The sequence below is a fragment of the Vulpes vulpes genome, chromosome 16, assembly GCF_048418805.1.
Source record: "Vulpes vulpes isolate BD-2025 chromosome 16, VulVul3, whole genome shotgun sequence".
In the NCBI taxonomy this organism is placed as follows: domain Eukaryota; kingdom Metazoa; phylum Chordata; class Mammalia; order Carnivora; family Canidae; genus Vulpes; species Vulpes vulpes.
Window position 1 is genome coordinate 52,737,848 of NC_132795.1, and position 26,976 is coordinate 52,764,823.

Sequence of the window (26,976 nt, forward strand, 5' to 3'; positions counted from 1 at the left end):
TGTGCTAGGAATCAGCTCAGAGGGCAGCCTTGGAGATAGCTCAAGATGTGCCAGATGTGTAAGTCGTGCCACCCAGTTACTTCCCTAAAGGACACTCTGTGTAGAAGGGATCATGTGAGCAGAGGTATGGAGGCTGGGAAGTCAAAGCCCAGACATCTGACAGAAAAAGCTAGTCTGGCCCTTTGCCTCAGGGGCCGGGAGCTGCTGGCCAAGCTGGGAGTGGAACGGATGAGCCCCATCAAGGACTGCATATTGCTCAGTGAGCCATTGAGCCCAGAGGAGGCCTGGGCTTGGTGCCCGCTGTGGGTCGAAAGCTGGCAGCTCAGCCCGCGTTTGGCCTGTGAGGGTTTATTTATTTTCGAATCCTTCTCTGAGACGTGGGTCTTTTTGGGGGGTGAAATTGCAAGTTCAGGGCAGGGGAGAAAAATAAAACCCAGTGCAGCCCATTCAGGAACATGTGCCTGTTTCAGAGAATCTGCCCAGGAGGATTGTCTACGGGGCCTGCACCAGGTCTGGGCTGGCCTCGGACGAGCTGTGGGGCCTGGGCCAGCCTCCTCATCTCCACCGGCCTCCTCATCTCTGCCAGCCTCAGTCTCCTTCATTGCTTGACAGGGGTAACAGGTGTCAGCCTAAGAGGGCCACCGCAGGATGTCGCAGGTACCGTGGTGTGGCCCTGGCCTCACATTCTCCTGCCTGTGTGGCTTAATTCATTGGCAGAAATTTCTCTCCGGTCTCCTATTTTTTTTTTTTTTAATATTTATTTATTTGGGAGAGAGAATGAAAGATCACAGAGGGAGAGGGAGGAGCAGACTCCCTATTGAGCCACGAGCTGGATCCCAGGACCCCAGGATCATAACCTGAGCTGAAGGCGGGTGCTTTACTGACTGAGCCCCCCAGGTGCCCCTCTCTGGTGTCCTTTATTTTTATTTTTTTTTAAAAGATTTTATTTATTTATTCTTGAGAGATAGAAGGAGAGACAGAGCCAGAGACACAGGCAGAGGGAGAAGCAGGCTCCATGCACCGGGAGCCCGATGTGGGATTCGATCCCGGGTCTCCAGGATCGCGCCCTGGGCCAAAGGCAGGCGCCAAACCGCTGCGCCACCCAGGGATCCCTCTGGTGTCCTTTAAAAGAAAAGATTTTATTTATTTATTCATGAGAGAGAGAGAGAGAGAGAGGCTGAGGGAGAAGCAGCCTCCCTGCGGGGAGCCCGATGTGGGACTCGATCCCAGATCTCTAGATCATGCCCTGAGCCAAAGGCAGACACTCAACTTCTGAGCCACCCAGGTGTCCCCCACTCTCTGGTCTCCTTAACAACACCCCCTCCCCGTCCCTGCCTGCCCCCCGGAGACACTCCCTTGTCTGGTACAATGGCCTCTGGTACAGTTGTGGGGAGCGAGGGGTAAAGTCCAGGGGGGCTGGAGGGAGGAATGAGGGCTCAACACATTAGGGCCCATTCCCTTTTGCAGTTTTGTTAAATTCCATCTTGAAAAGCGCTGCAAGGCGAGGCGGGCAGACCCTTTGCGATGGAGAAACCAAGGCCCAGGAGCCCCGAGGGCTGAGCCCAGGTCCAGAAGAGATGATCAAGTACCCAGACCTCTTGTTGGGAGAGAGCCGAGTGCAGGGCTGGGAGCCCTCCGGGTGTTTGCGCTGCGCACTCCTACGGGGAGCTGTTCTTTTCTCCTTGGCCTGGTGGTGAGGGGCCCAGACGTGGGTGCTCACAGGCAGTGGGAGAGGCACCCAGGTGACTGGCCAGCCCCCTCCCATGGGCTCCCTGAGCTCCCTGAGCTGCACCCACACCTCTCAGCCTCCCCCAGCCCCAGCACCCCCCAGCGCCCTCTGCCTTCCCCCTCCGCTTGTGCACAGCCTGCCCACCTCCAGCTGCTACAAAATAAAGAGCAGCAAACCCCGAGTCCCCCAGACCTGGGCTCAAATCCCCTCTGGCATCTGGCATTCCCTCCCTCCATCCCGCAGGGCCCCCAGCACGGGCAGTACGGGGGACTTTGGATGCGAGTGTTGGCACAAGGGCTCCATTTCTGGGCCTCGCTGGCACTGGGGTGGGGCAGGACCCCTGCTCTTGGGAGATCAACCCCCCATCTCTCTCTCTGGCTTTGTGTCTGTGCTCGGGCACCCTTCACACAGGGCGGTGGGGTGGGGAGGGCGATTTCCCATGAATCTCAGATGTGTCTGGAGAGAAGGTTTGGACTCTACTGGACTCTAGACTCTTCCCTCCAACCCTTCAACCCCCATCCCAACCCATCACCCATCAAACCTCAGTCCTGCCGTGGAGTGAACACACACACACACACACACACACACACACACACACACACAGCGTGTGCTCGTCATCTGAGTGCTTCTCTTTCATTAATAATGAATAATAACAATAACATGAATGCTGCTGGAAACCACCCCCTGTGCCCGGCCCCTTGCTGGACTATTCCACGGGGCCCGCAAGCCCCCAGCTGGTTCTATTTTAAAGAGGAACTGAGCAGAGAGGCTAAGTATTCAAAACCACAGCTTGTGGGCGGCTTTCAGGGACAGAAATTTGTTTTTCCCCCACCGCTGACTAAACACCTACTCAGCTTTACCTGGTGGAGTGTCTGAACACCTGGGATCCCCCCCAGGGCCAGGGGACAGTTAGGGAGCCCAGCAGGAGGGTAAAGGGCTGGGGTCCCTGCAGGCACAGGAATGGGAGAGAAGGCAGGTGGGGAGGGGGGCCCGGATTGGAAGCACAGAAAGGGCTCACCCAGCTGGCTGTTCTTTGAGGAGCAGCAGGTGAGGAGCAGACCATTGCCTCCCACCAGTTCCAGGCACCCAGGAATCTCTCCAGAGGGTCACACAGCCCTGGGCAGGGACTGTTTGCATCTCTGAAAGGCCCCCTCAGGCCCACAATTCCAGAGAATTGTCTCCACCCTCTGCTGTGTCCCTGAGCACCGCCCCCCCCCAGGTCACCTAGCCAGATGAGGCTGAAGGGGCAATGCGACCCAGGTGTCCCCAACCCCCAGTTCGGGTGCCCACCCTGACCTGGGGATGGCAGGAGGCTGGGCCCAGCTCCCAACAGCCCAGACTCCTGGACAGCACTGCGCGGCATTCTAGGCCTTTCTGACTGCCCCTGGGCCAGGTCCCCTGCTGTGTGCCAGACCTGGGACAAGGTCCTGAGATAGGAAATGGAGGTGCTTGGGGGTTGTTTTCTGCCCAGTGTTGCACAGCCAGAGGGCTGGTAGGATGGAGATTTGAGGGCAGGCCCATGGGACTCCTAATCCAGTGCTCTCAAGCCTGCTCAACCATGAGGAAGGTGAGGGGGCCTGGATGTGTGGGAAAGGAGGTAGAGAGGCTCTGGGGGAGACCATGGTGGAGATGGAGGGAAAGGACAGGTGTACAAAGGGCCTGGCCCAGAGAAGACACACCATTGGTTTTGAAGAAAAGAGGATGTAACAGAAGAAACTTGTAGACAAAAAGGTGGAATGAAGGCCCTGGTGGCAGGCATGGGGAGGTCAGAAGTCACTGGCCCCGCGGAGCCTGTGTGTATTTTTTAAAAATATTTTATTTATTTATTTGTAAGAGACACACAGAGAAAGGCAGAGACACAGGCAGAGGGAGAAGCAGGTCCCATGCAGGGAGCCCGACGTGGGACTCAATCCCAGGTCTCCAGGATCATGCTCTGGGCTGAAGGCGGGGGCTAAACCACTGAGCCACCTGGGCTGCCCAGGTTCTCACCATTTCTGAGCCCCCAGGGACTCCACTCCTTTGGCCCCAGGCCAGGCAGTCTGCCCTCTGGACTTCAACCTTATCCCCCACCCCCACCCGCCGCCAGAAATGGGCATAACAAAGCCAGAGCTGGGCCCCAGCGTGCAGCCCCTCCCATCCTGGTAGGCGCTCAGTCTGGATCCTGGTTCTCTCACTCCCCAGCCCTGCCTCTGGCCTCGGTGCTGCAGGGTGCTGAGGTGGGGATGCTAGAAATGGGGGGAGGGGGTTAGGGACTAGGGGAGGGGTAGTTGCTAGAGGCTCTGAAGGTGGGGCAGTCCACCTGGGTGAACATAGGTCTGTGCCTGCTGCAGGGCAGGACCTGCTGGGCTCTCGGAGCCTAGGCCTGGGATGCGTGGGGGTCTGGGTTCCACAGTAGCCTGAAGCCACTGGGGATTCACCAATGGCCTCAGGGAGCAAGGGGCTGGGGGGGCTCCATTAAAGTTCTTGATGGTCCTTTTTTTTTTTTTTTTAATCATATCTATTAGGATGGCTGTTGTTTAAAACAAAAACAAAAACCCAGAAAATATATATTGGCAAGGATGTGGAAAAAATTGAAATCCTTGTGCCCTGCTGGTAAGCATATAAAATGATGTAGCCACCATGGAAAACAGTATGGCAGTTCCTCAAAGAATTTAAATTAACTTATCATGTGATCCAGCAAATTTACTTCTGGGTATATATATCCAAAAGGACTGGAAGCAAGATTTCTTTTTCTTATTAATTATTTATTTCATGAGAGCCACATAGAGAGAGGCAGAGACTCAGGTGGAGGGAGAAGCAGGCTCCATGCAGGGAGCCCAATGCAGGACTCTAATCCAGGACCCCTGCATCACGACCTGAGCGGAAGGCAGATACTCAACCATGAGCCACCCAGGTGCTCCCAGTAAATAAATCTTAAAAAAAAAAAAATTACTGTTAAAACCAGGCAGGATTCTTATGAGGGTTCAATGAGAGGAGTTCCAGCTCACATCTTGCATGCAGGAGGTTGGGCTTTGTGGGGCTGTCGCCTGGGCAATTATAGAGGGCCCTGAGGCTCAGATCAGCCCCATAACTGGCTTAATGCTGCCGTAGCTACCTTAACATTTTTGTTAAGTACTTTTTGAAGAAGAGTATCTGCATTTTCGGGACACCTGGGTGGCTCAGCAGTTGAGCGTCTGCCTTGGCTCAGGGCGTGATCCTGGAGTCCTGGGATCGAATCCCACATGGGGCTTCCTGCATAGAGCTTGCTTCTCCCTCTGCCGGTGTCTCTCTCTGTGTCTTTCATGAATGAATAAATAAAATCTTAAAAAAAAAAAAAAAAAAAGGAGTATTTTCATTGCACTGGGCCCCTCCGATTGCGTAGTTGGTTCTGGCCCTCGGCCAATGTGAAGCTGCTGGTTCTTAGGAAAAAGGACCCCAACTTTGTGCAGGAAGAGCTCAGAGCAGGGAGGTGTACAGCGGGGGCAGGGAAGGACATGGGGGTCTGACGGGGATCCAGGAGCAGCGGGGTCACCTGCGGAGAGGGGAGAGGGCCACACCGCAGAGGTGGAGGAGGGGCCCTGTACACGCCCAAGTCAGTATTTCAAGTGTCGCCTGGCGGAACCTACCCCAAGGAACGGAAACCTGCCGTTGCTGATAACGTCTCATCCAGGGATGTTTCTTTTTTTTTACTATATGTGCTGCCGAAGCGAGCACTAGGGGATGATGTATCTTGAGCACCTAGGAGCCCGCGGGGCGAGGCCCGATGCGCATCACCTGCGTGGCCTTCCTTCCCGGGCTCATTCCCCTCCGGGGTTTAAGGTGAGAACACCGAGAGCGGGACGGCGCCGGGCGGGGCGGGGCCGGACGGGGCGGGGCGGGGCCAGGAGGGCGGGGCGGGGCGGGGCCGTAGCGGGTCAGGCTCCCCTTACTGCTGGGTCCACTAGATGGCGCTAAATGGAAGCGATGAAGAAGAACCGCTCGCAGGGAGATTTCGGGAAGCCTCCAAAGCAAAGCTCAGAGCTTCCCCTAGAAGATGCACCTGTCTCTCCAGGAGGCGACCCTTTATCTTCCAGGGAGGCAGGAGTGTGAATGGTCAGGTTCCTGGGGTTCAGATCCAGACTCTGCCACTTGCAAATCATACAAATTTTCACTTTAAAAAAATATTTTATTTATTTATGAGACACAGAGAGAGAGGCCGAGACACAGGGAGAGGGAGAAGCATGCTCCCCGAGGGGAGCCTGATGCAGGACTCCATCCCAGGACCCCGGGATCACGACCTGAGCCGAAGGCAGACGCTCAACCACTGAGCCACCCAAGTGTCCCAAATTTTTACCACTGTTTTTTAAAATATATATTTTTAAATTTTTATTTATTTATGATAGTCACACAGAGAGAGAGAGAGATAGAGAGGCAGAGACACAGGCAGAGGGAGAAGCAGGCTCCATGCACTGGGAGCCCGACGTGGGATTCGATTCCGGGTCTCCAGGATCGCGCCCTGGGCCAAGGGTAGGCGCCGAACCGCTGCGCCACCCAGGGATCCCCTTTTTACCACTTTTTAAAAAAAATTTATTTATTTATGATAGTCACAGAGTGAGAGAGAGAGAGAGGCAGAGACATAGGCAGAGGGAGAAGCAGGCTCCATGCACCGGGAGCCCGACGTGGGATTCGATCCCTGGTCGCCAGGATCACGCCCTGGGCCAAAGGTAGGCGCTAAACCGCTGCGCCACCCAGGGATCCCCTTTTTACCACTTTTTAATTGAAGATAAAAAGATAACTAAGTATCATTTTTTGTTGTTGTTGTAATATAGGTCTACTCATGAGAAGGATGGGATTCTTTTTTGGGAGGAGGTGAGGGGATAGATTTCACTTAATTGGTGTTCAAGTTAGTGCGTTCTTCTCTGTCGTCCAGTCAATTGCAAATGATCAGAGGTATAAACCATTCTCAGTTTTCTTAAGTTGTAAAAAACGTGGCAGGCTGGATTGGCCCAGTGGTTTGATGTCTCCTGACCTATAGTCAATAGCGTATTGACTATATTAACTCTGTGTCCTTGGTAAACAGTTCTCCTTTCCTGAATTTTGTGCTTCTGTTTTTTAAAATAACAACAGAGAGAAAGAGAGAGAGAGAGAGAGAGAACACAATGGGGGGGGGGGGCTGGCAGAGGGAGAAACAGGTTCCCAACCAAGCAGGGAGCCTGATGCAAGGCCCAATCCTGGGACTCCAGGATCACGCCCTGAGCCAAAGGCAGAGGCTCAACCACTGAGCCACCCAGGTGCCCCCAGGAAGTGGATTCTCAGCACACACCAAACCTGCTGGTACCTTGACTCCCCAGCCTGCAGAACTTTGAGAAATAAATTCGTAGTGTGGATGGCAACCAGTCTCTTGTTATGGTAACTTGTTATGGTGGCCTGGGCAGGCTAAGACCCATGGGTTCAGCCAAAATGTGAGACCCCTCCTTAGGGAGACAGACTACTCAATTCCATTAGTTAACTTTCTGGCCAACCATCTACACGTGTATTTTCCTACACTCCCTATTGTTTCTTATCTCAGGGGCATTCCAAGGTTTTGTTTAGAAAATGTACCTTTTTTGGAGCTTCTCTCTTTTGCTTGGTGGGGAGTATTTGTCCTCATTTTACTGGGGATGGCCCCATTCATCTATTCTTACCTTGTAAGAATTCCTCACTGTTTTTGTCTGTCAGGAGTGTCTCTTCTAGTTTTCCAACTATGTCACAGATTTGTAGCAGATGGTCATTTATGCAGAAACCAAGTCTGGAAACTGATCCATTCTGGGTAAAGACTACTTCTGTAATTTAAATATCTCAGCACATAGAGTAATGTCCTTGAAAAGAACTTACAACCACTGTATTTCATTTGCACCTTTTTAAAAAAATTTTATTTATTTATGATAGTCACAGAGAGAGAGAGAGAGAGAGAGAGGCAGAGACACAGGCAGAGGGAGAAGCAGGCTCCATGCACCAGGAGCCCAATGTGGGACTCGATCCCGGGTCTCCAGGATCACGCCCTGGGCCAAAGGCAGGCGCTAAACTGCTGCGCCACCCAGGGATCCCTCATTTGCACCATTTCAACTTAGTCCTTTATACAATTATTATTCTTCAAAACATACAAACTGGGATTTGCCATAACCTGTGCTGTGACATCACTAGGTAATTTCTCCTTTGTCACTCTACCCACGGGCACTACCTGATGTGGGCAATGCATCTTGCCCTGTTTGCAGGATCTTCCAGCACCAGTGATGATGTGATATAGTGAATTGATCCTCAGCACTTACAGAGGCATGATTTGGAGACAGATTATTTTTTAAAAATGTATTTTATTTATTTGAGAGGGGAGAGAGAGAGAGAGAGAGAGAGAGAGAGAGAGAGAGAGAATGAGCAGGGAAGAGCAGACTCCCCGCCGAGCAGCAAGCCTGACACAGAGCTTCATCCCAGATCCCTGAGATCATGACCTGAGCCAAAGGTAGACACTTAACCAACTGAGCCACCCAGGCGCCCTGAGACAGATGTTCTTCTTCAGATGTTCTTTTTTTTTTTTTTTTTTTTAAGGTTCCATTTATCTATTCATGAGAGACAGAGAGAGAGAGGAGAGAGAGAGAGAAAGGCAGACACAGGCAGAGGGAGAAGCAGGCTCCATGCAGGGAGCTCCACGTGGGACTCAATCCCGGGACTCCAGATCAGGCCCTGGGCTGAAGGTGGTGCTAAACCGCTGAGCCACCAGGGCTGCCCACAGATGTTCTTAAGGCAAATAGTTTTAGAGCAATTCTTCTATTTAGATGCTTCTGGTATTTAGACTCCCAAATGATTAGTCTTCTACTGTATTTTTCTATTTCTTTTGTCTTTTCAGTGAGATTTTGGGTTATGAAGAGAAATACATATGTTGGGTAGCTCTGGTGGCTCAGCGGTTTAGTGCCTGCCTTCGGCCCAGGGCATGATCCTGAAGACCCAGGATCGAGTCCCACGTCGGGCTCCCTGCATGGAGCCTGCTTCTCCCTCTGCCTGTGTCTCTGCCTCTCTCTGTGTGTGTCTTTCATGAATAAATAAATAAAATCTTAAAAAAAAAGATCCATATGTTCAGACCATCATTCAAAAGTGATAAAAGTGGGGGCACCTGGGTCTATCTGTCAGTTAAGCGTCTGTCTTTGGCTCAAGTTATGATCCCAGGGTCCTGGGGTTGAGCCCTGCAGCAGGCTCCCTACCGAACAGAGAGGGAGCCAGCTTCTCTCTCTCCTTATTTATTTATTTATTTATTTATTTATTTATTTATTTATTTATTTATTCATAGAGATGCAGAGATACAGGCAGAGGGAGAAGCAGGCTCCATGCAGTGAGCCCGATATGGTCTCCAGGATCACGCCCTGGGCTGGGCTGCAGGCGGTGCTAAACCACTGCGCCACAGGGGCCGACCCTCTCCCGCTCCTTCTGCTCTTCCCCCTGCTTGTGCTCTCTTGCTGTGTCTCAAATAAATAAATAAAATCTTTTAAAAAATTGAAAAAAAGTTTCTTTTTTTAAAAATTTTTATTTATTTATGATAGTCACACACACACACACAGAGAGAGGCAGAGACACAGGCAGAGGGAGAAGCAGGCTCCATGCAGGGAGCCCAACGTGGGATTCGATCCCGGGTCTCCAGGATCGCGCCCTGGGCCAAAGGCAGGCGCCAAACTGCTGCACCACCCAGGGATCCCAAAAAGTTTGTTTCTTTATTTTATTGAAGCTTAAAAAAATTACAAAATAATACTTTTGTGCTACTAAAATTCAGACAAAAAATATAGGCTGTAAAAAGAGAAAGTACCTCCTATCCATGCTTCTTAAATTATATATGATGCTTACACATACAAATTTTAATTTCTAAAAAAATTAAAGAAAAAGTAATCTCTAATCCCAATGTGGGGCTCAACTCATGATCCTGAGATCAAGAGTCATATATTTACTGACCAAACCAGCCATGTGTCTCATACATACAAAGTTTAAGCCGTACTATATGGACAATTATATAATTTGCCCTTATGTATATCATGTATATATTTCCAGATCAGCATACATCCATCCATCTTATCCTTTTGAATATGTAAAATACTATTTCATTAAATTGATGAACCTTAATTTAGCCAATCAGACTTCTGCTATTAAACATTTGATTTTCTTTTTGGCCTCATATAAGTTATGTTTTCACAACTTGTTAGGATGGGTCTTTCTAAGCACAACTGAGATGCTAAACTGGAAAACGGTTAACAAATTTTTAACTACTTTAAAACTAAAAAACATAGGGATCCCTGGGTAGCTCAGTGGTTTGGCACCTGCCTTCAGTCCAGGGCATGATCCTCGAGTCCCGGGATTGAATTCCACATCAGGCTCCCTGCATGGAGCCTGCTTTTCCCTCTGCCTGTGTCTCTGCCTCTCTTTCCTTCTGTGTCTCTCATGAATAAATAAAATCTTAAAAAAAAAAGAAAAACTAACTAAAAAATGCTAAGTAGTCTGGTTGTCTGATCCCCTCCTTGAAGACTTTTTAAACTATATTTACATGGTTAGATTAGCACCAAGAGTCTGTTTTCTTTTTTTTTTTTTTTGAAAACTTTTTTAAAGATTTTATTTATTTATTCGAGAGAGAGATAAAGAGAGAGAGAGAGGCAGAGACAAGCAGAGGGAGAAGCAGGCTCCATGCAGGGAGCCCGACATGGGACTTGATCTGGGGTCTCCAAGATCACGTCCTGAGCTGAAGGCAGCGCTAAACCACTGAGCCACCCAGGCTGCCCCAAGAGTCTGTTTTCTGTCTTTTCTTTCTGGGGACTACCTAGCTCCCAGTTGATTCTTCACATTGGTCACACCTCTTTTTTTTTTTTTTTTTTTTACTATTTGCTCTTCCCTGTGAGGTTGATCTCCCCCCACTGGCTGTCATGAAGCCTTCTCATACTTTGGGTGCTGGTGATGCTCTTTGGAATGGTATGTATGCTCCACAAGGGCAGGGTGTGGTAAAACATACACCTTCCTTGGTGCTGGTCAGCAGGAATTTAAAATCTTTTCCATCCCCTGAGTGATGGAGATTATGACTCCCATTTCTCTGGGGAGAAATTGTAATTGAGAGGATGGGATGTGCCTCTGCCCAGACAGCCAGGATGTTTCAAAGCAGGGAGGTAATATTCTGTTTCTCCTCTTTCGTGCTGCTTCTAAGTGCACTCTTGTGGTTGACAAACATCTGGAATACATGCTCTTTTATTTTGAATTATTTCAACAATTTGAGCAATTACTATGTGCTACACAAAGTGCCTTTCTTTTTTTTAAATATTTATTTATTATTTATGATAGACATAGAGAGAGAGAGAGGCAGAGACAGAGGAGGAGGGAGAAGCAGGCTCCATGCCAGGAGCCCGACGCGGGACTCGATCCTGGAATTCCAGGATCGCGCCCTGAGCCAAAGGCAGGCTCTAAACCGCTGCGCCACCCAGGGATTCCAAGTGCCTTTCTTTTTTTATTTTTTTTTCCAAGTGCCTTTCTTTTTAAAAAATAATCTTCCTGGGGATCCCTGGGTGGCTCAGCGGTTTAGCGCCTGCCTTTGGCCCAGAGCGTGATCCTGGAGTCCCGGGATGGAGTCCCACGTCAGGTTCCCGGCATGGAGCCTGCTTTTCCCTCCTCCTGTGTCTCTGCCTCTCTCTCATAAATAAATAAATAAACAAATAAACAAACAAGTAAATCAATCAATCAATCAATAAATAAATAAATAAATCTATCTTCCTAATAACCCTTCAACGTCAGCGCTTTTGGGGCACCTGGGTGGCTCAGTTGACTAAGCATCTGCCTTCAGCTGGGGTCATGACCTCAGGGTCCTGGGATCCAGCCCCAAAACAGGCTCCGTGCTCAGTGGGGAGCCTGCTTCTTCCTCTCCCTCTGTCCCCCCCCAACCTGCTCCTGTTCTCTCTCTCAAATAAATAAATGAAATCTTAAAATACACACAATGTAAGTGCTATTATCCCCAATTTGAGATACAAAACTGAGGCTTAGATAAGGGAAGTTACCTGTCTAAAGCCACACAGCTAGTGGATTTTGGAGCAAGGATCCAATCCAGGTCTGGCTCTAGTTTTAAAATTCTCACCGGGCTGAGCTGCTTCTTCCTAACAGTTTACAAAATACAGCTTGAGAAACTAGACCTGCGCCATGCTCAGGGGACACTTGACAAAGGAGTACGTATTTTACCTTTACTGATTATTACAAGCTGAGCACATGTCACCGGAGAACAGCAAGCCCCGCGATGTGGGCGCTACCGGCGGCCCCAACCTCGCAGACACTGAGGCCCAGCAGCAGAAGGGACCAAGGTTGGACAGGACCCGGGATCTATAGTCATCACCCGGCTCTGCCCCCCACTGTCAGGCTCAACCTCGCGCCCCGACCCTTCTCGACCTCATTTCTGGGCCCTGAAGGCTGCGAGCCGCCCGGGGAAGGACCGCCAGCTCACCCCAGGACCTCCGCTCCCTGCACGTGGAGCGGGGAGCTTAGAGAGCCGCCGGGAAAACGTGACCCGGAAGCAGTCGCGGCGCCAGCGGCCGCGTCCTCGGTTGCCAGAGCACCGCCCCGGAAGCAGAGCGCGGCGCGCGGCGGGCCGGTCCTCGGGGCTGCGGGTGGCGTCCTCCTGCCGGCGCCGGAGCGGGGCTGGAGGCAGGGCCGGGGCGCGGCGCGGGGCCGCGGTGCTCCGCGCTGCTCCGCGCTGCTCGGCGCTCCTCCGGGCTCGGCGCGACAGGTGAGGCCCCGCCGCGGAGGCCGCCTCCCGGGACGAGGGTGTGGCCGCTCCGGGGCGGGCGAGTGCGCATGCGCGAGCGAGTGTGGGCGCCCGGGTCTCGGTGGCGGCGACCCGGTGGTTTAGGTGCTGCTTGCGGGACCCGCGTCCTCCAGGAAGCCCGCGCTGGCCACTCTGCCCGTTATGCCTCCGAGCTCCTGTGACTTTCCCTGTGCCGCCCGCTTGTTGTAATTGCATTCTTATTAATACTGGTTACCCCGGAATTGCATCGTTCTGGGCTTCCCCCCCCCCCCCCCCCATTCATTTGCAGCCTGTATTGTCTCTATGGGCATCTTTTGCAGGGCGCGGTGTACCTGTGGCGACAGCTCTGGTCTGGAGACAGATTCGTGTCCCCCGCCCTGCTTGCCCTTCTCAGCGGGATGGGACCAGGGCATTTCCCCTCCCTGTTTGTCAGTCTAAAGGGGGTGGGGATGCGGAGGTCGCCCTGCAGCGCATAGAGTAGCTGGGGCTTTAGGGGGGCTCGTTCTAGAAGTAAACGCATCTTATTTGTTGTAAGCAGTGTAGGGTTTGCAGAGAGGTTCTTTGTTCACAAAAATATTGAATGAGCACATTTCGGTGCTGGGTTGTGACGGTTACAAAAAGATTGGACTTACTCTGTGCCCAAGGAATTGCAAGCATTGCTAAATAGTTGCTGTAGAGCCTGACAGTGTCTCCCAGGGGGTTGTGGAGATAGATGGTGGCCATATAGTTGTGCAGAAGTTGTCATTTACGCTATTTTTCTTTTTTTTAAAAAAAAGATTTTATTTTATTTATTTATTTTTTAATTTTTATTTATTTATGATAGTCACACAGAGAGAGAGAGAGGCAGAGACACAGGCAGAGGGAGAAGCAGGCTCCATGCACTGGGAGCCCGATGTGGGATTCGATCTCAGGTCTCCAGGATCGCGCCCTGGGCCAAAGGCAGGCACTAAACCACTGCGCCACCCAGGGATCCCAAAAAAAGATTTTATTTATTCACGAGAGACACGTAGAGTGTCAGAAACACAGGCAGAGGGAGAAGCAGGCTCCCTGCAGAGCCCCATGCGGGACTCGATCCCAGGACCGGGGGATCACATCCTGAGCCAAAGGCAGACGCTCAACCACTGAGCTACCCAGGTGCCCTTCATTTATGCTTTCCGTATTATTTTCTTTAAACATGGTACTTTTTCCTTTTCAAGGAAGACTAGGTGGAAAGGAATCGAAATGCCCTAGACTCCTGGCCTAGTTGGGACTTTGTTGAAAGTGATAGTGAAGTGACTTAAGGTGTTTGGGATAGCAGGGTTGGGGACAGAGAGAGCTCCCGTTGTTTATGGCTGGACCCAGAAAAGTGCATGGACTCTATGAATGTCACCCCTTCTCTCTGTTTGCCATTTTCCCTGAAACACTCTCCTGGCTTTTGTCTGGAAGTAGTCATAACTCTGGGAAGTGAAAGGCCTTTTGGCAAAGGTTTGTCCTCCTGGGGTTGTAGGTGTCGATATTCCCTGTGGTGTTCCCTCACTCAGCGGAGATCCACTGAACCCCATCCTTGTCTCCCAGTTCAGGTCCCTGGAAAACACTGTGGAAGTCTTAGAGGGTGTGTCTGTTTATTGCTTTCTCTCGCCGGCAGGTCTGATAGCCCCTGTAGGGCTAGGCCATGCCTGATTCACTGCTTGGCACAGACAGCTTTTGTTTGATTGGTTCTGGAGGGAATCTACGTCTTTATTTTTGTTAATTCATCAAATATTGATCGAGCACCTGCTATTATTAGATGCTATTCTGGATGCTGGGGATTCAGTAGGCAATAATGCAGAACGACATCTCTGCTCTCCTGCTGTGAGATTCGTGTGTCAAAGACAGGTAATCACCAGGGAACCAAATAAGTGAACTAGACCAGTTCTTTTCAAACTTGAGCAAAGGTAGGACTCTCACCTAACAGCTTGTTAAGATACAGATTCCTGGGCCCCACTCCCAGAGTCTAAGGGTATATATCCACGTAAGGGGTAGGGGGAAGCTCAACAATTTGTATTTTTTTTTTAAGATTTTATTTATTTATTCATGAGAGACACAGAGAGAAAGAGGCAGAGACAGGCAGAGGGCGAAGCAGGCTCCATGCAGGGAGCCTGATGCGGGACTTGGTCCGGGGTCTCTAGGATCACACACTGGGCCAAAGGCAGGCTGCTCAACTGCCGAGCCACCCAGGCATCCCAACAATATGTATTTCTAATGAGGTCCTGGTGATGCTGGTTGTGGGTTCATGGGTCATGTCTCAAGTTGGCGCTGGACTAAACAATTTTGTGCAGCCTGAGTGCCACGGAGAAGTAAAGTGACAATGTGACAAATAGGGGGGCATTAAGATTGGGATTGGGAAAGCCAGACTGAAGAGTTCACCTTCGAGAAGGGGCCAGATATCGGGGTGAGCAAAGCCTTCAGAGGATGCAGCTTGGTGGGTGTGAGGAGCTAAAGGGCGGCCAGGAGCTGGAGGGCTGATGGGTGAGGAGGGTGCTGGAGACAAGACCTGAGAGGGGATGGGAGCCCAGATCACATGGGGTCCACCTTGTAGGTAACGGGCAGACTGGGAGTTGTTTTGTTTTGTTTTAAATATTTAATAATTTATTTGACAGAGAGACAGACCACAAGCAGGGGGAGGGGCAGGGGAGAAGCAGACTCCCGCGGAGCAGGGAGCCTGATGCCAGGCTCGATCCCAGGACTCCGAGAGCATGACGGGAGCTGAAGGCAGACACAACTGACTGAGCCACCCAAGTACCCTGATAGTTTTATTCTGGGTGCAGTGGAAGCTTCTAGAAGCTTATGGGCAGGGTGACATGATTTGCTTGGTGTGTATGAAAGGGTCAGTCTGCTGCTAGGCAGAGAACGGGTGCAGTGGGGTGAGGGTGGCGCTAAGGAAACCAGTGGTAGCCTGTCATGGTCGTCCGGGATTACGGGGACACTGGGGGGAGACACAGACAGATCTGGAATCTTCTGGAGTAGAGCTGGCACAATTTGCTGCCAGATGAATTAGTAGTCCCTTCCCCATCAGGACCACGGCTGAGCTTTGTTGGATTGCTAAGGCACTTTGCTGCCGGGGCTTCCAGCCTGTGGAGTGCCCCTCTTGCCTCCCTGGAGCAAGGCCACGAGCAGCTCGTCCCAGGCAGCTTCGTGTCTCCTGCACGGACCCAACACTGAGTGGCTGGGTGAGAGGCTAGGCTGTGGAATCCTGTCCTCAAGCTTCTGAAGGTCCTGCCCCTGGCCCGGGAGGTGGGACCCGCATCGTGTTCTGAGAATAGCCAACTGCCTGGTTTGCGAATGACCTTGCCCCGGCTGGCATAGCTCAGGTGATGACAGCCCACGACCCTCCTAGCCCTTGGAGTGTGAGATCAGCACACAACAAACTCTGTTGCTCTGGGTTTGGTTTTATGGTGCTCAGTTTGGGTTTTTTAATTTTTTTCAGATTTTTCTTTAAATTCTAGTCAGTTGACATACAGGGCAATATTGGGCTCAGGAATAGAATTGGGAGGTTCATCACTTAAGTACAACACCCAGTGAGCGTCCTGACAAGTGCCCTCCTCTGACCCCATCCCCCATCTCCCCATCCCTCCCCAGCAGCCCTCAGTTTGTTCTCCATGTTAAGAGTCTCTTATGGTTTGTTTCCCTTTCTTTCTCCCTCCTCCCTGTATGTTCACCTGTTTCGCTGTTTGCTTGTTTTGTTTCCTAAATTCCACATATGAGTGAAATCATATGTATTGATTTCGTATTTGTCCTTTTCTGACTTATTTTGCTTAGCATAACAACCTCTAGTTCCATCCATGAGGTTGCAAAAGGCAAGGTTTCATTCTTTTTGATGGCTGAGTCCTATTGTGTATATACAGCACATCGTCGTTACCCCTTCCTGTGATGCTCGGTTTTGAAAGTAGCTGACCGAATGGCTTATCATTTCAGTTCACGTGAACCACTAGAGAGGTAGCCTACCAAGTTCATTACCTGGTACTGCTAACTTCACTTTTTTTTTTTTTTTTTTTTTTCTGTTTCAGGAGGAAGTAACAGGACAACGATCAGACATCAGGTATTTCATTATTGATTTTTCTGAGGGAAAGGGCTTAGTATTTCTTAGGGTTGGGAAGGAGCTGGTCCTTGGCCAGCTGGTCCCTTTTTCTGTTCTGCAGACCATTTCTGAGCCCCCTCACTGTGCCTGGCCCTGGCTGGGTGCTGGAAAACAGACGATCAGCACCCCCTCTCAGGGTCACTGGACAGCTGACAGTGGCAGGGGAGGCAGTGTCAGTGTCCTCAGGTTGCAGTGTGCTCTGCCTATTACTCTCTGAGCGTCACTTTCCCCATCTATAAATGGGGAGAATACCTGCCTTCTGGCAGCTCGTGAGCCAAAAGGATGCATGTAGTAGAGGAGAATATGCACAAACTGCCCAGCCCTGTGCCTGATGAACTCTAGTGCTTCATAAGTGGAAGCTATTGTTTGGGTGATAATATCAATATGTAATTACCTACCCCACGAGGGCGGGGCTGCTCTCCAGCACCAGGCTGGGGGCCTGGGAGGCCCGCTGGGAGAAGGGGCTGAAGTGGACGGAGTGTGCAGGGCCGAATCGGGAAAAGTTTCAGGGCACTTCAGGGGAAGCCAGTACACTTGTTTCAAATCCAGTGAACTGTTTGGCGTACTGGTGGTGTTCCAGGGACACACCTGCCTGACCTTGCAATAGTCTTCAGCCGTACTGCGAGACCTGTGGCTTTCATGCCTATTTTTATCATGGGGGAGACTGAGGCCCCAAGAAAACTTGCGAGTACCCATAGACAGGAAAGCACTGGAGATGGACTGAGTCTCCAAGCTTCAGGTGCAGAGGAACTGCCGTCCCTTTGGCTCTTCTTTTTTTTTTTTTTTTTAAAGATGTTATTTATTTATTCATGGTAGAAAGAGAGAGGCAGAGACACAGGCAGAGGGAGAAGCAGGTTCCCTGTGGGGAGCCCGATGTGGGACTTGATCCCGGGTCTCCACGATCAGACCCTGGGCTGAAGGCGGTGCTAAACCGCTGAGCCACCTGGGCTGCCCCCTTTTCTTCTTTTTTAACTGTAAGTAACTGTTTTGTCCTTTTGTTCACTACTTTATTGTGCTCTATCTCCCTCACATATATTTAAAACTCTCTATCGGTTCTTTTTCTTCTGGTATCTAAGAAGGTTATGTCTTGTATTAGTTTCCAAGGACTGTACTATCAGATGCCATGAAGTGAGTAGCTGAGTAAGGCCAGAAGTCTGAAATCAAGGTGTTGGTGGAGCCGAGCTGTCTTTGAAGAATCTAGGGAGGATTCCTTGCCCCTTCCAGCTTTTGGTGGACCCAGACTTTTCTTGGCTCATGGCAGCGTAGCTCTGATCTCTGCCTTCATGTTCACGTGACCATCTGTCCTGTGTGTCTGTTGTACCTGTGTCATTACATGGCATTCTCTGTCTGTGGATGTCTCTGTCCAGGTTTCCTCTTCTTTCTTCTTTTTTTTTTTTAAGTAACACGCACACCCAGTGTGGGGCTTGAACTCATGACCCTGAGATCAAGAGTCACATGCTCTACCGACTGAGCCAGCCAGGCACCCCTCAACATATCTTTTTTGCGAATACAGTTCAACCCATAACATTTACAAGGAAGTGAGTCTTGAAAGCAAAGAGTCGAATCAAAGGACTGATTCTTGAGGATGTGTCTGTTTTCTCAGTTTCACAAGGAGTCGACATTGACTCCCATGTGCCAGTGCGCTGGGTACTGGAGCTAATGGGGCTGGCCACGTGGACTGTGAGGGTTGTTGCAAATGCTCACACCTAAATCTAGAAGGAGTCAGTGCGATAAAAAGGAAGCAGGTGACAGAGTCCTCACCTCGCACACTCATGGAAAGAAAGTATGCAAAGAGCTAAAACGCAAGATAGGAAGTTCTGTGTGCCAACAAAAATAGCAGGAGATGTATTCTAACAGAAGCTTCAGTGGAGGGAAAAGGCGAGGAGAATGGCTCCCTGGGGCAGGTGGCGTTTGAACTGCATCTTTGTGATCTCAGAGCTGGATGAGAAGCGGTGGGGTGGGGAGAGTGGACAGCCAGCAGGTGGAGAGCACGGTTGCGCATGCTCACAGAGCAGCAAGGAGGTGGGGTGTTCCGCCGAAGCAGGGGGCATGTGAATGAAGAAGTGGCAGGGCAGCTCGGGAAGTCCAGCGGGACTCAAAGTGTGATAGAATCAGAAATATCTATCACAATAAGGAGAGCATCTTGGGGCATGCTGCTGTTCAGCAGAAGATGCCAGCCACTGAATACAGCAGCTCCTCACGGTTTTGCTGTGTCCACAGAACTGTCTCTTGGTCTTGTGCTGTGTACATTTTGTATGTGTGTTAATTTTCTTTTAGGCACAAGGAGTCCCTGACGCTGAAGCGAAATTGGACGTTCCTGTTGGCTCCATACGTACCTATGGTGGGTCCAGCCTGAGAGGTTGGTTTTCCTTAGTGCCCACTGTTCCACAGCAGAAGGAAAGGGCCGGGGGCGGGTGGGGGTTGACCAGAAGACCTCACCTCGGAGGCTCCATGTCCTCAGTAAAGTGAGGATGAGAAAAAAAAAAAAAAAAAAAGTGAGGATGAGAATACCTGCCCTGTCTGCCTTATTGGTTTTGGGGATCATACCTGGGAAGCATTTTCTGACAGGTAAAGCACAGGGCACAGATAGGGCTCAGGCCCCCTTAGTACCCTGCTGGGTCACTGCAGGTAGGATTTCAGTGCGGGGTTGGGGGGGGGGGGGGGTTCTCCTTCAAAATTCCGGGTGTGCAGTTGGACTCTAGGGGGCAGAGTTGGAGCAGGATTGGGCAGGGATGCGGACCCTTGGAGGCTGAAGTCAGGTAGAGAACCGGTAAACTCCCTGGGGCTATGCCTGGGTTTTGACACCAGGTGGGGTTTGCTGGTGAGGGGTGCGGGGTAACAGCATGTGGGGATTCAGCTCCTGGGCGGCTTCTGCCATCATTTCTGTGCGGTGGCTGCTGACTTCCCATGTTAACAGCCTCATATTGTTATACCGCAGCTTCTTGCTTCTTTGTACGGGGGATTCTGTTTATTCTTTACCTTACCCGTGGGCATGGACGTCATCCAATGAGGGCCAGGTTCAGAGGCAGACTGTGTGAAAAGAGGTGGCCCTTCGGAGTAGAGTCACCCTGGGTTCAAATCAGGGCTCCCCGACTCCCTTCAGTCTGTTTCTTCTTCAGGCTCCTAACTTTTGAGGCTTAGCTTCCAAATCTGTAAAGTGGGGATGATGACAGCAATAATACCAAATATCTCTTGCGTGCTTTCTACGTGCCAAGCACTGTTCTCAGTGTTCACTCATCGGATCATCACTGTAACCTGGTGAGATGAGTAAATACTGTTGTTAAAGGTAAAGAAACAAGTTTAGAGAGGTTAAGTAAACTGCCCAGAGTCACGCAGCTAGTGAGTGCTGGAATTGGGGCTCGAACTAGAGCCGTTCTCTACCACAGTTCCACCTCTGTGACACCGCACTGCTGGACAGGGTGAGGAGGTAGTGGGCTGATTTTGTGTGAAAGCTCACGGGAGTGCCTTCTCTTTTCCCTCTCCCAAGGCAAGGCAGACCTGGGTGCCCATCTTTTTTTTTTTTTTTTTTTTTTAAGATTTATTTATTCATGAAAGAGAGAGGCAGAGACACAGGCAGAGGGAGAAGCAGGCCTCCTGTAGGGAGCCCGATGCAGGACTCGATCCCGGGACCCCAGGATCACGCCCTGAGCTGAAGGCAGGTGCCCAGCGCCTGAGCACGCAGGGATCCCTGGGTGCCCATCTTTTAACTTTGTCCAAGTCACACGGTTGTCCTGACAGACTTGGGGCCACAGTCAGTCAGTCTGAATGGAGCATGTACCACATGCCAGGTGCAGTGCTAGGCCCTGGGCCCAGAGCAGCAAAGAAGAGCCAGCCCCCTGCCCTCTAGCAGGGACAGGAGTGCAGGAGTGCCGAGCAGCTGTGTACCAGGTGGGGAGTCAGGGAGGCTTTGTGGAGGAGGTGACATTCACCTATGCTGGCAGATGAGTGGGCAGCAGCTTAGCCAGGCAGAGAGGGAGGGGAGTGCCTCGGGCACAGACACCAAGCACATTCTAAGGCCCTGAGGTCGGGTGTGGGCAGAGAAGTCCAGTGTGGTGAGAACACAGCAGGTGAAGGAGAAGCAGGTGAGGGCCAGGGGTTTGTGAATTTTTTTTTAAAGATTTTATTTATTTGAGAGCAAGCTTGTGCATGAGCTGGGGGGAGGGGAAGAGGGAGACAGAGAAGCAGTCTCCCTACTGAGCAGGGAGTCTGATGGGGGACTCGATCCCAGGACCCGGGGATCATGACCTGAGCTGAAGGCAGATGCTTCACTGCTTCACCAACTGAGCTACCCAGGCACCCCGGTCTGTGTATTTCAAGTGTCCTGGGGAACCAGAGAGGCTAGTAAATGGGAGTGTTGTGGTCAGATAAACACTTAAAGGTCACCTCACTTACAGAGAGTGAGTTAGAGCAGGGCAGGGGAGGAAGCAGGGAAGCAGCAGCCCTTGGTGGGGGGAGGTGCTCCCATTGGGATAGGCTCCACCCACCCTTGGGAAGCCAGCTCCAGGGCCCCCTGGTCAGGACAGTCTTCCACAGCTACCCTGCACAGTCCCCCTCCTGTCTCTGCTCTCGCAGCCCCAGGTGCTGCCTCTGCCTCGTGGCTCCTGTCACCATTGCAGTGCATGTCGGGTGGTGACCAGTTGCTGCCTATCTCTGCCCCAGTAGGCCAGGATCTCATAGTCTTGGTACAGCTGACATTTTGACCTGGGTGACTTGCTATGGAGGGAGGGGGGAGGGATGGTGTCTGTGGGCAGCACCATGGTGTCTGGCCTCTACTCACTAGAAGTATCCCTGCCCCCAGTTGTGACAACAAAAGACAGGGCCTGATGTCCTCTCAGGGACAGAGTGGCCCCTGGCCAAGAACTGCTTCCCGGGCAAGTGGAGCGTAGGATGCACCAGGGGAAGTTTCTTGCTCTTGACATTTCAAAGCACTAACAGGTTGACCTCTTCCAGGATTATGGCAGGAAAAGTGAAATGGGTCACTGATATCGAGAAGTCAGTGCTGATAAATAACTTTGAAAAGAGAGGATGGGTCCAAGTGACAGAAAATGAAGATTGGAATTTTTACTGGTAAGTATTAAAAAGCAGGATCTGATTGTTTTTCTGAAGCCGACCTATCAATCTTGTGAATGCTGGTAGCTCGGGTGCAGGCTGCGTTCTCAGAGGATGCCTCCCGTTACACAACTTCCATTCCCAAGTCTCCTCCACTGTGCATGACGAGAAAGCCCTTGGCTCATACACGTTGTGAGGTGTTCCCATGCTCCTGTTTATCAGCCTGGTGGCAGAAGTGCTGGGATGGTTCTGCACACAAGCCAGCATGGCTGAGACTGCAGGGCTCTGGGTGAGAAACCAGAGGCCCCCCTGCTTAGCATTCTCAGTGCCTTACTGCCGGGCGCTGGGGAAGGCGCCTGTGGGGAAGGATCTGTGCCCTCTTCACTTCTTCTCACATGGCAGAGGCTGCCGGTAGGACTGGTCCACAGCACTGAAAAGTGAATGACAGGAGGAATAATAAGAAAGCAGCGTTTGGCACTGACACCCTGGTGGTGCTCCCCGCAGCCGGAAACATGAGCGTTGCCTTAGACTCCTGCCCTTGTCCTGCCTGCCTTCACGAGGTGAGGTCCTGTGTCCTCCCCTGTGCAGGCCTGGTCTGCCCCTGCCTCAGGGCAGCCCCCACGCTCTGGCAGGGTTGTATGCTGAAACAGAGCCATGAGCGCCTCCTTTGCTGGGGCCTCCCCACGCCTCTGCAGCTCCTAGGCCTGGAACATGGGGTGAATCTCCAAGGGAGGGGGAGTTGGTGGCTCTCTGGAGGCTTTTTTACTCTATGCACCTGCCCTCCCCGAGACCTGCTCCCCGCTGCTGCCTTGAGAGATGTTACTTGGCCTCCTTCTCGCCACTTCTTTCTCCCCCAGGCCCCAGAGCAGTTGGCACCTTTTCTCCTGTTGACCTACTAAAACATTCTTGCTTCTGCACCTTTGTCAATGGTGTGCTTTCTGTCCTCTCAGCCCATCTTTGAGAGGTGCGATGCATCCCGCGGTTAGATGTCCAGACCGCAAAGCCAGGTCATGCCTGGCCTCACACCCTGGCTCCCGCAGTGCTGTCTGTGTGGCCATTAGCAAAGGACTTGACCTTTCTTTGCAAATATGGTTGTTTGAAGTTTGAATGAGTCAGTAAAGCAAAGAGCTTGGCGTGTGATGGGTGCTGCATAAGCACGTGCTGTCTCCGTCCTTCATGCACCAGCTCACAAGCTGCCCTCCCCGGAAGCCACCTGTGCTTCCAGACGCTCAGCCTTTCTTTGGTGTCACGCAGTGGGTGCTGTGTGCCATGATTTGTGATTTCCCTGCCTGTCCCCTCTTTCCATGTTACTGTGAGCCCCGTGACAGCGAGGACCTTGTCTGGCTTATGCCAGCATCCCAGAGCCTGGCACTGGCTCAGATGCAGAGTAGGCTGGCATGCAGCTTTTGTCTTCAGCAATGATGGGAGGGATGACCCTTTCTTTGCTTGTGTAGCAGTTTAAGGTACCTGTGTTTTAAACCACAGCCTAATTTTCCTTGAGGAGCATGGAATGCAGGCAGAGAAAGCATTTTCAGAGAAATGCAGCACCCATGTGTGGCTTGGCGTCACGTTTATATATTTCTCTAAGGTAGAATGAAGTAATACAGCCAGAGCCCTGCTTCCATGGGACTCTGGAAGAAAGGCTGAATACAAGTATTTTGTAGGGGCACCTGGGTGGCTCAGTCAGTTAAACAGCTGCCTTTGGCTCAGGTTATGATCCCAGGGTCCTGGGGTCGAGCTGCCCCACTCCCTGCTTGTGCTCGCGTGCTCTCTCTCTCTCTCTCTCTCTCTCTTTCTCTCAAATAAATAAAATCTTGAAATGTCATTAGAGAAAAAGAGTGTTTTGTACTTACTGCTTTGTGTCCCATGGCTCCGTGCCATGGGCTTAGCCAATACTCAGTCCTTTTGGCTTCTCTGAGTGATTAATCAACGCTTGGGAGGGTGCAGAGCACCTCCCTTCTTCGTGCCACATAAGAAGCATTTCAGAGCTAGTCTGAACAAAGAGAGAGAGAGAGAGAGAGACAGAGAGTGGGACTGTATAATTTTGGATATTAGCTCTCTTGAGAGCTGTTTTAAGCAGTGTCTTTAAGCAGTTTTTAAGTAAGTCTTAAAAACTGATCAGGGTAAAATATTGGCGGCTAAATGTTAAATGGTTTGGGAAAGGTAACTGTTAACTGGGTAGATTATGGGATAGCCATTAAAATAACTGTGACAATTATAAAGCAGTTCAGAAAATTGTATAACAATAAGTGTGAAGAAAAACATACTATGAAACTGTTCTGATCATGGCTTGCATATGGGCAGGAAATAGCAATGAGAAACGCGAAAGCCATGGCTGTGCTGGAGGGGGTGTATTAGTTTTTTATGGCCAGATTGATGGCATGTGACAAACACCACGAAACTTAGGGCTTAAAGCAACTTCTTTGTTTTTGAGAGCATTTTTTTTTAAAGATTTTATTTATTTATTCATGAGAGACCCAGAGAGAGGCAGAGACACAGGCAGAGGGAGAAGCAGGCTCCCTGTGGGGAGCCCAATGCGGGACTCGATCCCAGGACCTCGGGATCATGACCTGAGCCAAAGGCAGACACTCAACCACTGAACCACCCAGGTGCCCTGAAACAACTGTTTCTACAGCACATGCATTTATAGGTTTGGCTAGGTGGTACTTTTGGTCCCGCAGGACTTAGCCGATCCTGCCTGGGCTCACTGGTGCATCTGCTGTCACCTGGGGGGGTCAGCTGGGGCTTGTCTGGTCTTGGATGCCCTTGGCTAGGACAACAGTGGCTTCTCCACAAATCTTTCCCATCCCTCCAGCTGGCTAGCTGGGGCTTGTTCTTCTGTGGTGGCTGGGGTCCAGGAAGGCGGGTGGAAGCTCTGAAGGCTTTTCAGGGTAGTCTCGAAGTGGCACAGCATCGCTTCTGCCACATTTCTGGCCAAAGCAAAGCCAAAGTGAGACATGTCTGGGCCTAGGCCTTAAGAACCTAGCAGCTTCCATTTCCTTTATGGAAACCTGTTACGGGAGCCGCAACTGACATGTGAGAAGCCTGACAACCCGGCGCTGTCTTGCCGGAGGAGCTTGTATAGGTGTTGTGTGTGCCAGTTGCAGCCACGTCTGGCCTTCCAGCCATGCCCGCCAAGGTGCCAGACATAGGAACAAACCCGTCTTGGACCCTCCAGATTAGATTAGCCACGGCCTGAATACCCCTGAGTGACCTCAGTGGGTGCCACGTGGAGCAGAAGCATGCTCAGCTGAGCCCTGCCCCAAATCTTGATCCACAAAACCATGATATGTGATGCAATGGTTGTTGTCCTGAGTTGCTAACACTGGGCAGTTTGCTCTGCAGTAATAGAGACCCAGAATATATGTTGTCACATACCTCAGGATGGTAGGGAATGAGCTCATTATTTTGAAAACCAATAAAGGGAAAGAATTAAGCATTTTGTTAGTCTCTCCTGTATGAACTATGTTTTAGGTGTTCAAGTTGATGATGAAAGAAAATTTCTCCTTGTGGAAATTTTCCTGCCAGTACTTGAAGGAGAAACGAAAGCGTAGAAGACACCTGTTTGCCTCCCTTAATGACATAAGGGTCTAGGCCTGCCCGGTATGGGAGCCACTAACCACAGGGCTGATGAGCACGTAAGTGTGGCTGGTCTAAATGGAGATATGCCCCCAAATTGACCTGCAGCTCCTCAGGCCTTGCAGTCTGACTGCTGATTTATAGACAGGATGTAGGTGGAGGGGTACCAGTGAGGCTACACTAAGTAAGGAACCTGGGAGGACCCCTAGGAGGACCCCTGGAGGCCCTTGGAGGACGGGTGACCCAGGGTCTTCATTTTTTTTTTTTTTTTAAGATTTTATTTATTTATTCATAGAGACACAGCTAGAGAGAGAGAGAGGCAGAGACACTGGCAGAGGGAGAAGCAGGCTCCATGCAGGGAGCCTGATGTGGGACTCAATCCGGGCTCTCCAGGATCACACCCTGGGCTGCAGGCGGCGCTAAACCACTGCGCCACCGGGGCTCCCCGACCCAGGGTCTTCAACATAGACATAGCATAGAAAAAAAGGAGGGAGAATATAGATTAAAAGAACCATGGGAGAGAGGGCAACTCATCAGAAGGCCTGGCCTTTGTTTGTTTACAAGCTGTAAAAAATATGTCAGACAACTTGGGAAGTGTGAACACTGATTAATGTCTGATGATACTCAGAAATTACTGCTTTTTATTAAGTTGTGCTAACGGTCTAAAGTAGGATATTGTATAATATAATAAAGAATCCTTAACTATTAGAAATTCTTACGGGAATCCTTTGGATGGAACGCTGTATCAGGAAATTGCTTCCAAATAACCCAATGCTGTGAGGCATGGGTGGGGTCCAACCAAACACGTCTGGCTGCATGGCCATAGCCACTGAAGCCTGTAACGGGGTTCTCTTTCGTAATGGGCTTTTCTCTCTGCTTTTGTATATGGTTCAGCTTTTCCATGATAAAAAGTTTTAAAACTCCCATTCTGGACAGCCCTGGTGGCGCAGCGGTTTAGCGCCGCCTGCAGCCTAGGGTGTGATCTTGGAGACCCGGGATCGAGTCACACATCGGGCTCCCTGCATGGAGCCTGCTTCTCCTTCTGCCTGTATCTCTGCCTCTCTCTCTGTGTATGTCTCTCATGAATAAATAAATAAATTATTAAAAAATAAATAAATAAAAATAAAACTCCCATTCTTATTCTTCTTCTTTTTTTAAAATATATTATTTACTTGAAAGACAACAAGAGAACACAAGTGGGGTGAGGGGCAGAGGGAGGAGCAGACTCCCTGCTGAGCAGGGAGCTGATGCAGATGTGGGCCTCTATCCCAGGACTCTGGGATCATGACCAGAGCTGAAGGCTGACCACCCAAGGGGCTCCTAAAACTCTCATTATTCTAATGACTGTAGAGTCAAAAGAAATCCTTGGGTGCTTGAGGCCCTCTGTAGGTTGGTGCCTGGGGTGGAGTGAGGCTGGGCCAGGAGCTAGAAGCCACAGATGGCCTGCCTCGCCTGTAGCTCCCTTGTGAGTGCCAGTCCCAGTCCTTCCTGCCCCCTCCCTGCTCTGTGGGGCTAGGAGGGCAGAGGGGTGTGGCAGGGAGACTGGCTTTCTTAGAGGATTAGAAAGAATCCCTTTCTCTTTCAACCCTCTCATTACACTAGAGTGTTGGGCCATCAGAGGTCTCTGCTAGAATATGAAGTACTGACCCAGGGCCCTTAAATCACTCTGTGATTTTTATTTAAAGTGGTCCCTGTCCTTGACTTTGGGTGAAAATATTGCGTAAATGATTTTCCTGATTTCAGAGCCTGGAGGAGGCTCTTTCATTAGCTTGTTATCTGCAA

General features: G+C 50.8%; 1 protein-coding gene across 10 annotated transcripts in view; it reads left to right on the forward strand.

Moving 5' to 3' along the window:
* The first annotated feature begins 12,299 nt into the window (after positions 1 to 12,299).
* Positions 12,300 to 26,976, forward strand: part of TTLL1 (TTL family tubulin polyglutamylase complex subunit L1) — a 36,039-nt gene continuing 21,362 nt past the window's right edge. For 2 of the 10 annotated variants that reach the window (XM_072742434.1, XM_072742433.1), the window contains exons 1-5: positions 12,314 to 12,452; positions 16,496 to 16,527; positions 18,844 to 18,907; positions 21,517 to 21,633; positions 25,090 to 25,253. In XM_072742434.1, the coding sequence (XP_072598535.1) occupies positions 25,246 to 25,253 (8 nt within the window). In that variant the 5' untranslated portion in view covers positions 12,314 to 12,452; positions 16,496 to 16,527; positions 18,844 to 18,907; positions 21,517 to 21,633; positions 25,090 to 25,245. Of the gene's footprint in view, positions 12,453 to 12,494; positions 12,677 to 16,495; positions 16,528 to 18,843; positions 18,926 to 21,516; positions 21,634 to 25,089; positions 25,254 to 26,976 lie in introns of those variants that run through there. The other 8 variants (XM_072742430.1, XM_072742428.1, XM_072742429.1 and 5 more) reach the window with 7 other exon arrangements.